At 40.7% G+C, this 14,948-nt stretch overlaps 2 protein-coding genes across 6 annotated transcripts in view; both read right to left on the bottom strand.

The window, feature by feature from the left end:
- Positions 1-14,948, bottom strand: part of LOC127644886 (zinc finger protein OZF-like) — a 385,071-nt gene that overhangs the window by 184,823 nt on the left and 185,300 nt on the right. For 2 of the 4 annotated variants that reach the window (XM_052128312.1, XM_052128311.1), the window contains exon 2: positions 5,108-10,955. In XM_052128312.1, the coding sequence (XP_051984272.1) occupies positions 9,349-10,955 (1,607 nt within the window). In that variant the 3' untranslated portion in view covers positions 5,108-9,348. Of the gene's footprint in view, positions 1-5,107; positions 10,956-14,948 lie in introns of those variants that run through there. The other 2 variants (XR_007970739.1, XR_007970740.1) reach the window with 2 other exon arrangements.
- The window catches only part of LOC127644888 (zinc finger protein OZF-like), a 143,564-nt gene that overhangs the window by 21,411 nt on the left and 107,205 nt on the right, over positions 1-14,948 (bottom strand). The gene's annotated exons all lie outside the window — the stretch shown is intronic.

Below are 14,948 nucleotides of genomic sequence, written 5' to 3' on the forward strand. Positions count from 1 at the left end.
CTGAGCAGCCTTTCAGGTTATGTCGATATAGGACTCATATAGGACTCATTTTACTGTGGATATATATACTTGTCTACCTGTTTCCTCCAGCATCTTCACAAAGTCCCTTTCTGTTGTTCTGGGTTTTATTTTGCACTTTACACGCCAAACTACATTCATCTCTAGGAGAAAGAATGTGTCTCCTTCCTGAGCGGTATGATGGCTGCATGGTCCTATGATGTTTATAATTGCGTACTATTGTTTGTACAGATGAACATGATACCTTCAGGTTTGGAAATTGCTCCCAAGGATGAACCAGACTTGTGGAGGTCCACAATTGTTTTTCTGAGGTCTTGAAAAAATATTTTATTTTCCCATGATATCAAGCAAAGAGGCAATGAGTTTGAATGTAGGCAATAAAATACATCCACAGATGTACCTCCAATTCAGTGCACCTCCTATCAGAAGCTAATTGTCTAAAGGGTTGACATCATTTTCTTGAATTTTCCATCTGCTTAAAGGCACAGTTAACTTAGTGCATGTAAACTTCAGACCCACTGGAATTGTGATATAGTCAATTAACAATCTGTCTGTAAATAATTGTTGGATAAATTACTTGTGTCATGCACAAAGTAGATGTCTTAAACAACTTACCAACTATAGTTTGCTAATGTTAAATCTGTGGAGTGGTTACATTTTGTTTTTGTTTTAATGACTTCAAACTAAGTGTATGTAAATGTCTGACTTCAACTGTACATATTCTAGGACAGAATAACATTTTAGTATCTAGAGATTCACAGATAAAATTCTGGACTATTACCCAGAATTCTTAAATCTTAGCACAGAACCACATAGCATGGGCTTTGTCTCCATCCTCCAACTGACATCGCCAGCAGGTAGGTGTGCCTTTTAAACGAAGTCTAATCCATCTAGTTTGTTTGTCCTGTGTTTAATAATCTTTTTCAAAACAGTTCTACCAGGGATGAACTGCTGAACATTCGGCAGCATATACAAGTTAAAATATCTTTTCCCAGTTTTTGACTATACAGACATTTTAGTCGGAGGCCCAGCTGTGCGGTTTAAGAGACGCAGTTGAGGGAATCAGCGTGGCTTTCAAACAGCGCTACCGAGTATTCATCTAGCGAATCTCCACTCTCTTCTTAACAAAATGGACAAACTACATTTCCTCATTCTTACAAACAAGGACTTTTCAACCTCTGCTACCTTGTGCTTCACAGAAACCTGGCTAATTGAAGACATTCCGGGCATCGGGTTAAATCTGCCGGGCTTTCAGCTGTTCAGAGCAGATCACATCACGGATTTAACGGAGGAAAAAATGAGGCAGATGAACATGCTTTTTCATCTATGAAAGTTGGTGTACAGATGTAACAATGTTAAAGATGTGCTGTCCTAATTTGGAAGTGCTATTTATTAACTGTAAGCCTTTCTACTCGCCACAGGTGTTTTCCTCGTTTATTCTGGTGAGTGTTTATATCCCAACAAATGCGTGCATGGGTGCCGCACTGCAACAGCTGGCGGATCAGATCACAGACACAGAACAACAATACACAGACTCAGTTATTATTATTTTTGGAGATTTTAACAAAGCTAAGCTCACACATGAACTGCCCAAATACATACAGCACATTGCATGACCAACCAGAGACAGAAATATCATTCTACACATTGCTACACAACAACAAAGAGAGCAGCTTTGGGATCTGATCACTGTCTGGTTCATCTTCTTCCAACCTACAGACAGAAACTAAAATCTGCTAAGGCTATAGTAAAAACTGTAAAAAGGTGGACCAATTAAGCAGAGCTGGAACTACAAGCCTGCTTTGACTGCACTGATTGAAGTGTTTTTGAGGCGGCACACACCAATATGGACGACCTCACATATAATGTTACATCATATATCAGTTTCTGTGAGGATACATGCATTCCTACTGAGACTTTTTTAACATTCAACAATGACAAACCCATGGTTTACAGCAGAGCTCAGGCACCTTTGTCAGGCCAAAGAGGATGCTTCTTAGATAAGGAAATCAGAGTGGCTAAAAGAAGCTAAATGCTGAAAAACAAGTTTTCAGCTAACAACCCTGCATCAGTGTGGAGTGGCCTAAAACAACTTACTAACTACAGGACTTCTACCCCCAACACTGTAGAGGACCAAAAACTGGCTGATGACATGAATGTTTTCTACTATAGATTTGAAAGGCCCAGTCTCACAACCCACATTCTGACCTTCACTTAACAGAAACACCAACACCTCCTGCAACCCCCTCCTCCCCCTCCTGCTACTCAAACCACACTTAAGATCTGTGAAGAAGAGGTGTGCCTTGTCTTCCGAAAAACAAAAGACAAGGAAAGCACAGGGCCCAGATGGCATTTCACCAGTGTATCTTAGATCCTGTGCTAACCAGCTGGCCCTCATCTTCACACAGCTCTTCAATAGATCACTGGAGCAGTGTGAAGTCCCATGCTGCTTCAAATGCTCAATCATCATTCCTGTCCAAAAAAATCAAAAATCACAGGACTTAATGACTACAAACACGTCTCTCTGATGTCTGTGGTCATGCAATCATTTGAGAGACTGGTGTTGGCCCACCTGAAGGACATCACTGGACCCTTTCTAGATCCCCTTCAATGGGGGACAGATGAAGACAGAATAGGAAGATTTATGAATGCTCCACAGGATGCTGGATCTGTTGAAGTTGTGTGAGGTTTATAAAATCTGTTTTAACGAGATATGTGTAAATATGCAGATGGTGTATGATATTAGTTTTATTGATATTTGCTATTTTATCATTAGACAAGACAGTTAAAAGTCACAGGAGAGAGAGGGAGAATAAAAAAGTCAAGCTCTTTAACATAATGAGCTCAAACACGTCGGCTGTGGCTCAGTTATGCAGACTGTTTAAATGGCACTGTGTTGCACCCTATCTGGGAGGGACTGCAGCTTGACCTATTCTTTTTTATTATCATTTTATTTTCCTTTATTGACTTATTGCTGAGTTTATTTGTTAATTTAATGGGTTCAATGTTGTTATTAGCTGGTGAATATTTCATTGAAAACTTATATGTGCAGCTCAATTGTACAGTTTATGTAAAAAAAAAAAAAAAGAACCAGACTGAAGTAATCTTGTAGCAATTGTGTTGCGGAAAATCTCGTAAGTGTGCATGGAAACCAGTTGAGACTGTTATGCACGAGGTTGAAGCACATCTTTATTCTATTCTGTAGATAATTAACGATATTATGGGATCAGTGATGTTGATTTGTGGTCTTCTTAATTTAGCCTTGGATATACAATTTTACTTTGTATGTCAATATGACACACTTTACTATAGGTAAAATGTTTCTCCATGCGGAATGTTAATGGGTTGGGTCATTCAATAGATGTAAGGTTGTATCAGCATCTCAACCACACCAGAAAATATGTTGGCAGGACAAAGCAATCCAAACATATAGCATACTGAATCATGGTTTCCAAGGTGGAATTTTATTTATCAAAGTGTCCAAATAAGCTCTCCAAGCAATAATGAATATGTTTTATGTAACATTAAAACAGAATAACCAAAAAATAAAAAATAAAATACTTAAACTACTACCACTTGATAAATGTCAGTGCACTTTGGTTGATTTTTCCATCACTCTAATGTGTGTTGAGTACCCTCTTGTACAGACTATGTATATGCGCTTTGGCTCTGGCGCACACGTGGGATACATGACTTGTCCAAATATGAAATCTGACACTCTCTAAAGATCCAATGAGAGCAATTTAGCACATCTATGACGTGAATCATTGTGTTTCTCTGAATCGCTCCCAGAGAACAGTGTTGCTAAAGCAAACCATATTTGCGCTGGCCTAAGTTGTGATAGTTCATTTTCCATATGATGTAATACTCTAATACTAATGCTAATACTCACTGTATGAATGAAACATTTGCTTGTTATATTCAACTAATCAAGACATATACATGGCTGTGTGATCTTTTTTCCATTTTTTTTAAATCTGATTTTTATTGCATTTTTTTTTTTTAACGTAACAGTTCTAATTTATTGGCAAATATAAAAGCAGTTTTTTTAGAATTGGCCAGATCAGCTATATTCATTGTAAAGATAAGAGTCTAAGCTTAAAAAGACACATATTTTGTGCAGATCAGGCATGTGGTTGTTGAGTAATACTGAAATATTTTTATTTCTGTGATAAGCACCCGGTACTGTGTTGCTCTGGGCTTAAGAGGTAAGATACAACATTTACATTTATGCATTTAGCAGACGCTTTTATCCAAAGCAACTTACAGTGCACTTATTACAGGGACAATTCCCCTGGAGCAACCTGGAGTTAAGTGCCTTGCTCAAGGACACAATGGTGGTGGCCGTGGGGATCAAACCAGAGACCTTCTGATTAACAGTTATGTGCTTTAGCACACTACGCCACCACCACTCACTAACACTCATTAACATATACATACAAGTGTTAATTTGAGGTTAGCTAACGCGCTAAAGCTAGCGGCAACACATCGCGAGTGCTTGAAACATCACATCTGTCAACTGGTAAACGTTGAATGCTTCAGTGTAGTAAAAACAAATTGTTAAGTGTTCCAATTGGGACGATACTACACTTAGAATATTCATACACTACATGTCTGAGTGCATATTTTGTATTTGTGATAGCATATAGTGTGTCGTTTGGGACACAACTGTTTTGTCTGGTTAACTGTTTAACATCAAAGAGTACTTAACGAGTCTCTTAATTATTTAAGCGGAAAGTCTTTTCAGTTATTCATGGTTTACAGCTAACAACATAGGAGAGATATAATAGACTAATAAAATAATTATGGGTGAATCTCAATTCAAAGAATGTGGAGAACGGACCTGCTTTCTTAATAAGATAGGTCTTGCCAAGCATCCTTGCAGAACGAACTCGAAAGGACAGGAGGATGTAGAACTCATCTATTGCAAGCTTTGAGATGAGCTGCAATCTTCCTGTTGTGCAATTAACTGTTTATGAATTGAATCTAGTGAGGACTACAGGCATTCATATCAGTGATAGGATTAATATCATCACACCAATGAGGTTTTGCATGAATGGTGACACGTAAAAAAAATAGACTATAAACACTCGTTCTCTCAATTTTTATTACTGTATTACAATTATGCCCAAAAAAACAAAAACAACTCTCACGAGCCGTCAGACTTTCGCGAGCTTACAGTGGGGAAACTAGAGGAAAAACAAAATGATAAATGTATTTTGTCTGCCACCATAGTACCGAGTTCCGACTCAGTCCACTTGACATTACATTTACATTTATGCATTTGGCAGACGCTATTATCCAAAGTGACTTAAAGTGCCCTTATTACAGGGACAATTGCCCTGGAGCAACCTGGAGTTAAGTGTCTTGCTCAAGGACACAATGGCGTTGGCTGTGGGGCTCGAACCAACAACCTTCTGCTTAGCAGTGCAGTGCTTTAGCCCATTACGCCACCACCACTCACTTGCGTTTATTAATGCATATGGGGAGTGCCTTCATAGGAGGTGCTGTGCCAAAACTGTGCAGGTACCCTCATGTCATGATGTCTATGACATATTCCAAGTTCCCTTATGACTCAGTTCACTTGACATTGCGTATTAACGCATATGGGGAGTGCCTTCATACACAACCTATTTGAAACCTCTCTACAATAACGCCAATATTCTAATACTGGCTGTGGAGTTTGAGCCCCGCCTGCTTTGGCGCTAAAAAAACAGGTGCACAGAAACCATTTCCTCAGAATTTCTTCCTTCAAGACAGCACTCCTCTCTTATATCGAAGCCCTCTACCCTTCGCTGCCAATACACACGAGTCAGCGGATGGAATCTTCACGGCAGCGAAAAGACTCTCCACTCCCCTGCAGTGCTCTGGAGAACATATCTCCGCCTCACAGATTGACGCTTCGCTGGTGATCGGACCTCAGCATCCCGATTATCCGCAGCGCATAGGTAGGTGTACAGTATTCTTTTAAAAAGCAATTGTTTTTGTGAGATATAAATATAAATTATATATATATAAAATATCTATGAGTCACTTACGTGTTCGCGTCTTTTTCAAGATGTCCTTCCTTAAGTGTTCCTTGTGCGAGAGACATATCCCACCATCAGACATGCATGAGTGTTTCCTGTCTGGCTGCTCCCATGCAGAGTCTCACCCTCCCAACCGCCTCTACTGTGATACTTGAGGGTTCACACAAGGAGGCACAGCGGAGCCATGAGGTCGACCTCGTGGATGAATTTGAGGTGGATTTCGTCCCGGCATATGCCCCACAAGCTCCTCAATCTCCACGGAGCGCATGTTTCCCAGTACGCTATGTTTGAGATGAGCTCCGGCCCTCTGAAGGAGCTTGCGGCCTCATCTCGTTTGGCGGATCTGACGCTGGGGATGATGACGTGACATGTCTCTCGCTGCATCAGGCAATGGGGAGAGCTTCACCCTGACTGGTCTCCCCCAGAAGAACCTGAACAGTCTCGCCTTGATGAATGGTTCCAGCAGTCCGGACGCCATCAAACGGCAGCATCCCAGACAATTCATAACAAACTATCCAAGTCCTGGCACGCAACCTTATACGGTGCACTCGTGCAGTGACACCTTTAGCACCAAAGACAGCTCCTGCATTTTACCAGTGAAGTGTCGTGCTGGGGCAAGCTCTCACCCAGTGCCTAAAGCCAACTGGATGAGCCAGCTTTATTTCTAGCTTTAAATGCTTTTCAGTAAGACATGTTAAACTGTCATGTCCTGGTTCGCTCAGAAAAAACTTGTGACATATATAAACTGCCAAGGTGGAATTCAGGAGACTTCACCCTCAAACTGCATTGAGGATCTTTTTGCCTCAGTGGAGAATACCCACTGTGCCCTCTGGTACTCGAATCCCAAGTTATCAGGCAGAAAGTGGTGACCACGGATGCTTGCAACAAAGTTTGGGGGCGGTGTGCGATGGATGCCCAACTTTTGGCACCTGGACAGGTGCGAGGAGGGCGTGGCACATCAACCGCTTAGAGCTATTGGCTGTAATTCAAGCCTTAAAGGCTTTCAGTCAGAAATAGTGAGCTGTCATGTCCTGGTTTGCTCAGTCAACATAACAGTTGTGGCATATATAAACAGCCAAGGCGGAATTCATTCACCGCTAGTGTCAAGAATGATGTGTCGCCTCATCCTATGGAGCGAGCATCATCTCTCCCTGAGAGTGACATATGTCCCAGGCAGCCTGAATTATGGCACAGGCCTACTGTCATGCTAAGGAGAGATGCAGGGCGAATGGCGACTTCATCCTCAAACTGTACTGAGGATTTGGGAAATATTTGGCAAAGCGGAGAATGCCCACTGTCCCCTATGTTATTCAAAGTCCCAAGCCCCGCTGGGAAGGGACGCAATGGCACATATATGGCCGGCGAAATGCAAATATGCATTTCCTCCGGTATGCCTGATCCACTCTGTCATAGGCAAAGTCCTAGAGGACAAGGAAACAGTTCTATTAGTTGCACCGAAATGGCCCAACAAGCCATGGTTTCTGGAAATGATGGAGATGCTGTACAGCACACCATGGGAAATACCACTGAGGAGGGATCTCCTCTCTCAGGTGCAAGGCACAATCTGGCATTCCCAGATGTGGAACCTGAATGTGTGGCCCCTGAACGAACGAACTACACCCGCCAGAACTGACGCATTCAGTCATGAACACCATTTTACAAGCCAGAGCACCATGCACAAGATGCCTCTATGCACTAAAATGGAAGGTGTTCACTGATTGGTGTCTCTCACACAGCAAGGACCCAGAAAACTCCCCCATACAAGAAATTAGAAGAGCCATTAGACTCAGGACTCATCTTGTCAATGCTCAAAGTGTATGTGGCAACTATATCTGCGTATCACACACGTGAAACCGGCACCTCTATAGGCAAGCATGATTTAATCATAAAGTTCCTTAAAGAAGCAAAACAATTAAACCCACCTCGGCTGGCTACAGTCCCAACATGGGACTTAACTTTAGTCCTAAAAGCTCTCGCAGGGCCCCCCTTCGAGCCTTTGGACTTGTGGGAATATACAATTAAGAATACGTTTTTTTATTATACGTGTATCAGACTTGGTAGTTTAGAGAAGCAAACATCAGCTGTATTACACTGTTAAACAGAGTTGCTAAGTGGAGGTCTCTGTCAGATCCTGTTCACCCTTTTGTGAGTCAATCAAGAATGGCTTAGGTGTGGACCTTCTTTTATCTCTATGATAATGAAGTAGCCTGAGTGACATAGTTATGCTGATTGGATTAAGGGTTGGTGAAACTTCAGGTTCTGGTGAGGGATCCTACAACTTCTTCCTTTTTACACTTTGTTTACAGTCATCAACTGAGTGCTTTGTCTTCTCATGAAAGGACAGTCCTCTATATATCTTTAAAACGTCAATGTATAGCTCATTGTTTTAGACTTGATGACTGCAGTTCCACACAGCACCTGTTCTCAATAAATAATTCTGCTGAAGACGTACTCCGAGTCTCCTGGTCTTCAATTCTGAGTTTCCAACAGACTCTATTGATTTGCGCATGCTCTCCATTAAGTCTGCAATACTGCTGGCTCTGGCCTCAGTAAAACGGGTAGGTGACATGCATACATTATCAGTGGACAATTCATGTCGAGTTTGGCCCCAGTCTTTCAAGAGCCACTGTCAAACTCAGGAAGGGTTATGTACCCAAGGTCCTGACGACACCCTTCAAAGCGCAGGCGGTTCACCTTCAGACTTTCTTCCCTGCTCCATTTAATTCAGATGAGGTACAATTATTACATTTTTTATGCCCTGTGTGGGCGTTACACCCATAAGTTGAGCGCACCCGCCAGTTCAGACTGTCTGATCAGCTCTTTATATGCTATAGAGGATGCACAAAAGACTTCTCACTGGATTGTCGATGCAATTACCCTGGCTTATGAGTCGCAGGGTAAGACTTGCCCAGTTGGTGTTAAAGTACACTCAACTAGAAGCATGGCCTCCTCATTGTTATGAACGAATTGTGTGTCCTTACAAGACATATTATTTTGCAGCAGGATGTTCCTCACAAAACTCATTCCCAAGGTTTTACAACCTAGACTTAACTTTTCTTTCTTCACAAGTGCTCTCTGTTTAGAGCACTTGCTATCTCTTTGTTTTATTAACAGCAAAGAATGGACGTATTCAGAAACTTGTTTTGAAAGCATTTTGTTTTGCAATTCTATTCGGTGGCACTATTGTAGATTAAATATACTTCTTCTTTAATTGTAATTGTTCTATTGAGAGAAATTCAATTTTGTTTTTTCTTGTTCTGAATTTCGTACTATTTGCCAGGAAAATAAATATTAACTTGGCTCACTGTGACAACCCTGGTCTATGATTTTTCCTATGAGTCAGTAGAGTGCTTGAGTTGCTGAAACTCTTCCCACATGAAGTACAGTGGTATGGCTTCTTTCCAGTATGCACTCTCTCATGTATTTTCAGGTTTCCTGATGTAATGAAACTCTTCCCACATGAAGTGCAGTGGTACGGCTTCTCTCCAGTGTGCACTCTCTCATGTACTTTCAGGTTATCTGACCTAATGAAACTCTTCCCACATGAAGTGCAGTGGTACGGCTTCTCCCCAGTGTGCACTCTCTCATGTGCTTTCAGGTCTCCTGACCTAATGAAACTCTTCTCACATGAAGTGCAGTGGTAAGGCCTCTCTCCAGTATGCACTCTCTCATGTACTTTCAGGTTTTCTAACGTAAAGAAACTCTTCCCACATGAAGTGCAGTGGTACGGCCTCTCTCCAGTATGTACTCGCTCATGTAGTTTCAGGTTCCCTGACGTAATGAAACTCTTCCCACATGAAGTGCAGTGGTATGGCCTCTCTCCAGTATGCACTCTCTCATGTAGTTTCAGGTTCCCTGACGTAATGAAACTCTTCCCACATGAAGTGCAGTGGTACGGCCTCTCTCCAGTATGCACTCTCTCGTGTTCTTTCAGGTTATCTGACCTAATGAAACTCTTTCCACATAAAGTGCAGTGGTACGGCTTCTCTCCAGTATGCAATCTCATGTGTGCTTTCAGGTTTTCTGACCTAATGAAACTCTTCCCACATGAAGTGCAGTGGTACGTCCTCTCTCTAGTATGCACTTTTTCATGTTTTTTCAGGTTTCCAGAAATAGTGAAACTCTTTCCACAATGTGAACACTTGAAAGGTTTTTCTCCAGTATGAATTCTTTTGTGGCGTTCCAAGCCGTAAGCTTTATGAAAGGCCATACCACACTCAGAGCACACATGATCTTTCACACCAGTGTGATTTCTCTGATGGTCTTTAAAACTGTGTACATGTGAAAAACTTTTTCCATAAATTGAACATAAGTAAGGCTTCTCATTTACATGAATTTTCTGGCATGTTCTTAAGACTGATCTTGAAGAAAATGTTGTGCGACACTGATCACCGCTATTTGACTTTTCTTCAGAGTGAAAAGACAAATGATTTTTGAGACTACATGCCTCTCTGAAATTCTTCCCACACTGATGACATTTGAAAGGCTTTTCTCCAGTGTGAATTATCATGTGCTTTTTAAGACTTGCGTTACGTGTGAAATTCTTTCCACACTGATGGCAGGTGAAAGGCTTTTCTCCAGTATGACTTCTCACATGACTAATAAGGTTGCATTTCTCTGCAAAACTCTTCATACAATGAGGACAGGTAAAAGGCTTCTCTCCAGTGTGTACTCTTAAGTGACTCTGAAGGTGACTTCTAACTGAGAAGATCTTTCCACACTGAGGGCAGGTGAAAGAATGTTTGGTTCTTGTTCTTTTCATTTTTTTTTTTTGGCAATTCTTTTCAGTCTGAGACTCGCTAAAAGAGTTTTGTTCAGTTTTTATACTATAAAGTGTCTGATCCGGATTGTGTTTCTCCTCCTTCACTTCATTCAGTCCTTGACTTTCCTCTTTCACGCCCATCAGCTCTAAAATGAAAACACAAAATGGTTGTCACTAATTTCAAAGGACAAATATTAAAATTAGGGAAATAAAATTGACTCCATATTTTATAGGAGAAATACAGGAGTCATGTAAGGCATTTGTTATTATGACATTTAACACATTCAAGGGGGGAATAAAACAAGGACAAAGCCAAACTCAAATAAAAACACAATGAACAATAGTGAACAAGCATAAGTGAATATGACTGCATCACTTTTATACTACCAATAGGATTTATTGATGTATGTATCTAACAAATTATATGGCTGTGTTCAAAATATTTTATATTTCAGCTTTTTTTTCTAAACCTGGCAGTCAGACATGACTTAAGACTCTGGTACACATTATTTCATGTGCTAAATCTTACACATGAATAACTAGATAGATACATTTCCTGAAGAAAATGTGAGTGGTGCTTGCCGTGGCAAACTTTCTCACCACGATGTCCAACCAACTGTCCCAAGTTGAAAGAGGCCATACCAATGATGGTAGTATGTTCTTGTGCAGAGATATTGGTGTTGTTCCATGGTTGCTAGGGTAACCCCATCTGGTTGCTAGGCAGTTACCAAGGTGATACTTATCAAGGCTACTTTCCATCCTGAGTGAAATAAGTCAACCTGGAATTCTACGATTTCATGGTGCAGAGATATGTGATTTGTTACTTGATTGCTAGGGTAACCCCATCTGGTTGCTAGGCAGTTACCAAGGTGATACTTATCAAGGCTACTTTCCATCCTGTCTGAAATAAGTCAACCCGAAAGTCTCTACGATTTTCCGGTGCAGAGATATGTGATTTGTTACATGGTTGCTAGGCAGTTACAAGGCTGATACTTATCAAGGCTACTTTCCTTCCTGAGAGCAATAAGTCAACCCGGAAGTCTTACACATGATCGAGTGCTTAGCCTTCCAAAGTATACTTTTCTGTCTACGAGTAAATAAAAACGTATTCCACGCACACGTGCTACGACTGCTTTCCAATCCTTATACAGTCAACAGCAAGCACATGCACTGCAGATATGCACAGACGCGGAATGTCTGTGTGCTTAGAAAAACTGGGCCGCATGCGGACAGCCCGTGCAGACTGTGCTAATAAAGAAATTTTGGTCATGCATCAGAGCTAAGTGCCATTATCGCCATTAGGATGTCGAATTAATGTTTATATTTTAAAACATTACCTAGTTGTTAAATGGACCATCTTTATTGTCGAGCCCTGCAAATAATATCCAAGATCCAATCAGAAACACAGAAAATCAATGTATACTTCAGTCTTAATTCGATTTGCTAATTCTGCAAAATGAAAGTACCGTAGTAACACAACAAACCTACCAGTAGATATGTTAAGATAAAGCCTGCATTATGCACTTTTTCAACTCTTAACCAAGGTATAAAAATACCAAATGAGGGTACATTTTGCTCATCTGTTTTCAGTTTTATATATATACACTGTATATATATATATATATATATATATATATATATATATATATATATATATATATACACACACACACACACACACATATACAGTGCATCCGAATGTATTCACAGCTCTTCACTTTTTCCACGTTTTGTTATGTTAAAGCCTTATTACAAAATTGATTAAATTCACTATTTTCCTAAAAATTCTACAAACAATACCCCATAATGACAACATGAAAGAAGTTTGTTTGAAATCTTTGCAAATATATATAAAAATTAAAAAAAAAATCACATGTACATAAGTATTCACAGCCTTTGCCATGACACTCAAAATTGAGCTCAGGTGCATCCTGTTTCCACTGCTCATCCTTGATGTTTCTACAACTTGATTGGAGTCCACCTGTGGTAAATTCAGTTGATTGGACATGATTTGGAAAGGCACACACCTGTCTATATAAGGTCCCACAGTTAACAGTGCATGTCAGAGCACAAACCAAGCCATGAAGTCCATGGAATTGTCTGTAGACCTCCGAGACAGGATTGTATCGAGTCACAGATCTGGGGAAGGGTACAGAAAACCTTCTGCAGCATTGAAGGTCCCAATGAGCACAGTGGTCTCCATCATCCATAAATGGAAGAAGTTTGGAACCACCAGGACTCTTCCTAGAGCTGGCCGCCTGGCCGAACTGAACAATCGGGGAGAAGGGCCTTAGTCAGGGAGGTGACCAAGAATCCGATGGTCACTCTGACAGAGCTCCAGCGTTTCTCTGTGGAGAGAGGAGAACCTTAAAGAAGAACAACCATCTCTGCAGCACTCCACCAATCACGCCTGTATGGTAGAGTGGCCAGACAGAAGCCACTCCTCAGTAAAAGGCACATGACAGCCTGCCTGGAGTTTGCCAAAGGCACCTGAAGGACTCTCAGACCATGAGAAACAAAATTCTCTGGTCTGATTAAACAATTATTGAACTCTTTGCCCTGAATGGCAAGCAACACGTCTGGAGGAAAGCAGGCACCGCTCATCACCTGACCAATACCATCCCTACAGTGAAGCATGGTGGTGGCAGCATCAAGCAGTGGGGATGTTTTTCAGTGGCAGGAACTGGGAGACTAGTCAGGATCGAGGGAAAGATGACTGCAGCAATGTACAGAGACATCCTTAATAAAAACCTGCTCCTGAGCACTCTGGACCTCAGACTAGGGTGAAGGTTCATCTTCCATCAGGACAACGACACCAAGCACACAGCCAAGATAACAAAGGAGTGGCTACGGGACAACTCTGTGAATGCCCTTAAGTGGCCCAGACAGAGCCCAGACTTGAATCTGATTGAATATCTCTGGAGAGATCTGAAAATGGCTGTGCACTGATGCTACCCATCCAACCTGATGGAGCTTGAGAGGTCCTGCAAAGAAGAATGGGAGAAACTTCCCAAAAATAGGTGTGCCAAGCTTGTAGCATTATACTCAAAAAGACTTGAGGCTGTAATTGGTGCCAAAGGTGCTTCAACAAAGTATTGAGAAAAGGCTGTGAATACTTATGTAGATGTGATTTTGTCGTTTTTTATTTTTAGTAAATTTGCAAAGATTTCAAACAGACTTCTTTCACGTTGTCATTATGGGGTATTGTTTGTAGAATTGAGGAACATAATTTTATACATTTTGTAATAAGGCTGTAACATAACAAAATGTGGAAAAAGTTAAGCGCTGTGAATACTTTCCGGATGCACTGTGTGTATATATCTATATATATACATTCGGTTAAATAAAATGCTGCACAAGAGACTCACAGTATTAATGAAAACATTCATGAAAAAAATCGGATTACCTGCGGCACAAGGCTGCTATGGCTGAATCACAACATGCTGATAAAACACTTGCATTTGTGATATTGCTTACAAATAATAATAATAATAATAATACGATTCAATATTATATCATTGTTATTATGAGTATTATTGCTACTTTTCGAATATTACATTTTTATACAGTAATTATATTTTTCTGTCTTCAATTTCACACATCCAGTTTCATATAAGCAGAACTTCTATTTTGACAGACCTCTGAGTTCTTCCTGTTTATAATGGAGTAGTTATATCAAGCTTTGCATTAATGCTGCGATACACATGTCGTGACTCTTTATACTCTAAACACACTGCATGAAAATTAAGAACCAGCATGCATGTGCCTGTGTGTGTGTGTGTGTGTGTGTGTGTGTGTTTATGAAGCAGATGACAGATCAAAGCAGCACCTCTTGTTCATTCTGTAGCGTGCAGCGCATGTAACTGTATAATATTTAATTAAATGACATCCTTCTGCTGTTTAATGATCACAATTATCCATGTCCAGAGGTTTTTTATTTTATTTTCAATGACATCATGGGAAAATCAAAAGAAATCAGCAAAGACCTCAGCAAAAGAAAATTGTGAATCTTCACAAGTCTGGTTCATCCTTGGGAGCAATTTCCAAATGCCTGAAGATACCACGTTCATCTGTACAGTAAGCAAGTATAAACACCATGGGACCACGCAGCCATCATACCGCTCAAGAAGAAGATGCAT

The sequence above is a fragment of the Xyrauchen texanus genome, chromosome 6, assembly GCF_025860055.1.
Source record: "Xyrauchen texanus isolate HMW12.3.18 chromosome 6, RBS_HiC_50CHRs, whole genome shotgun sequence".
In the NCBI taxonomy this organism is placed as follows: domain Eukaryota; kingdom Metazoa; phylum Chordata; class Actinopteri; order Cypriniformes; family Catostomidae; genus Xyrauchen; species Xyrauchen texanus.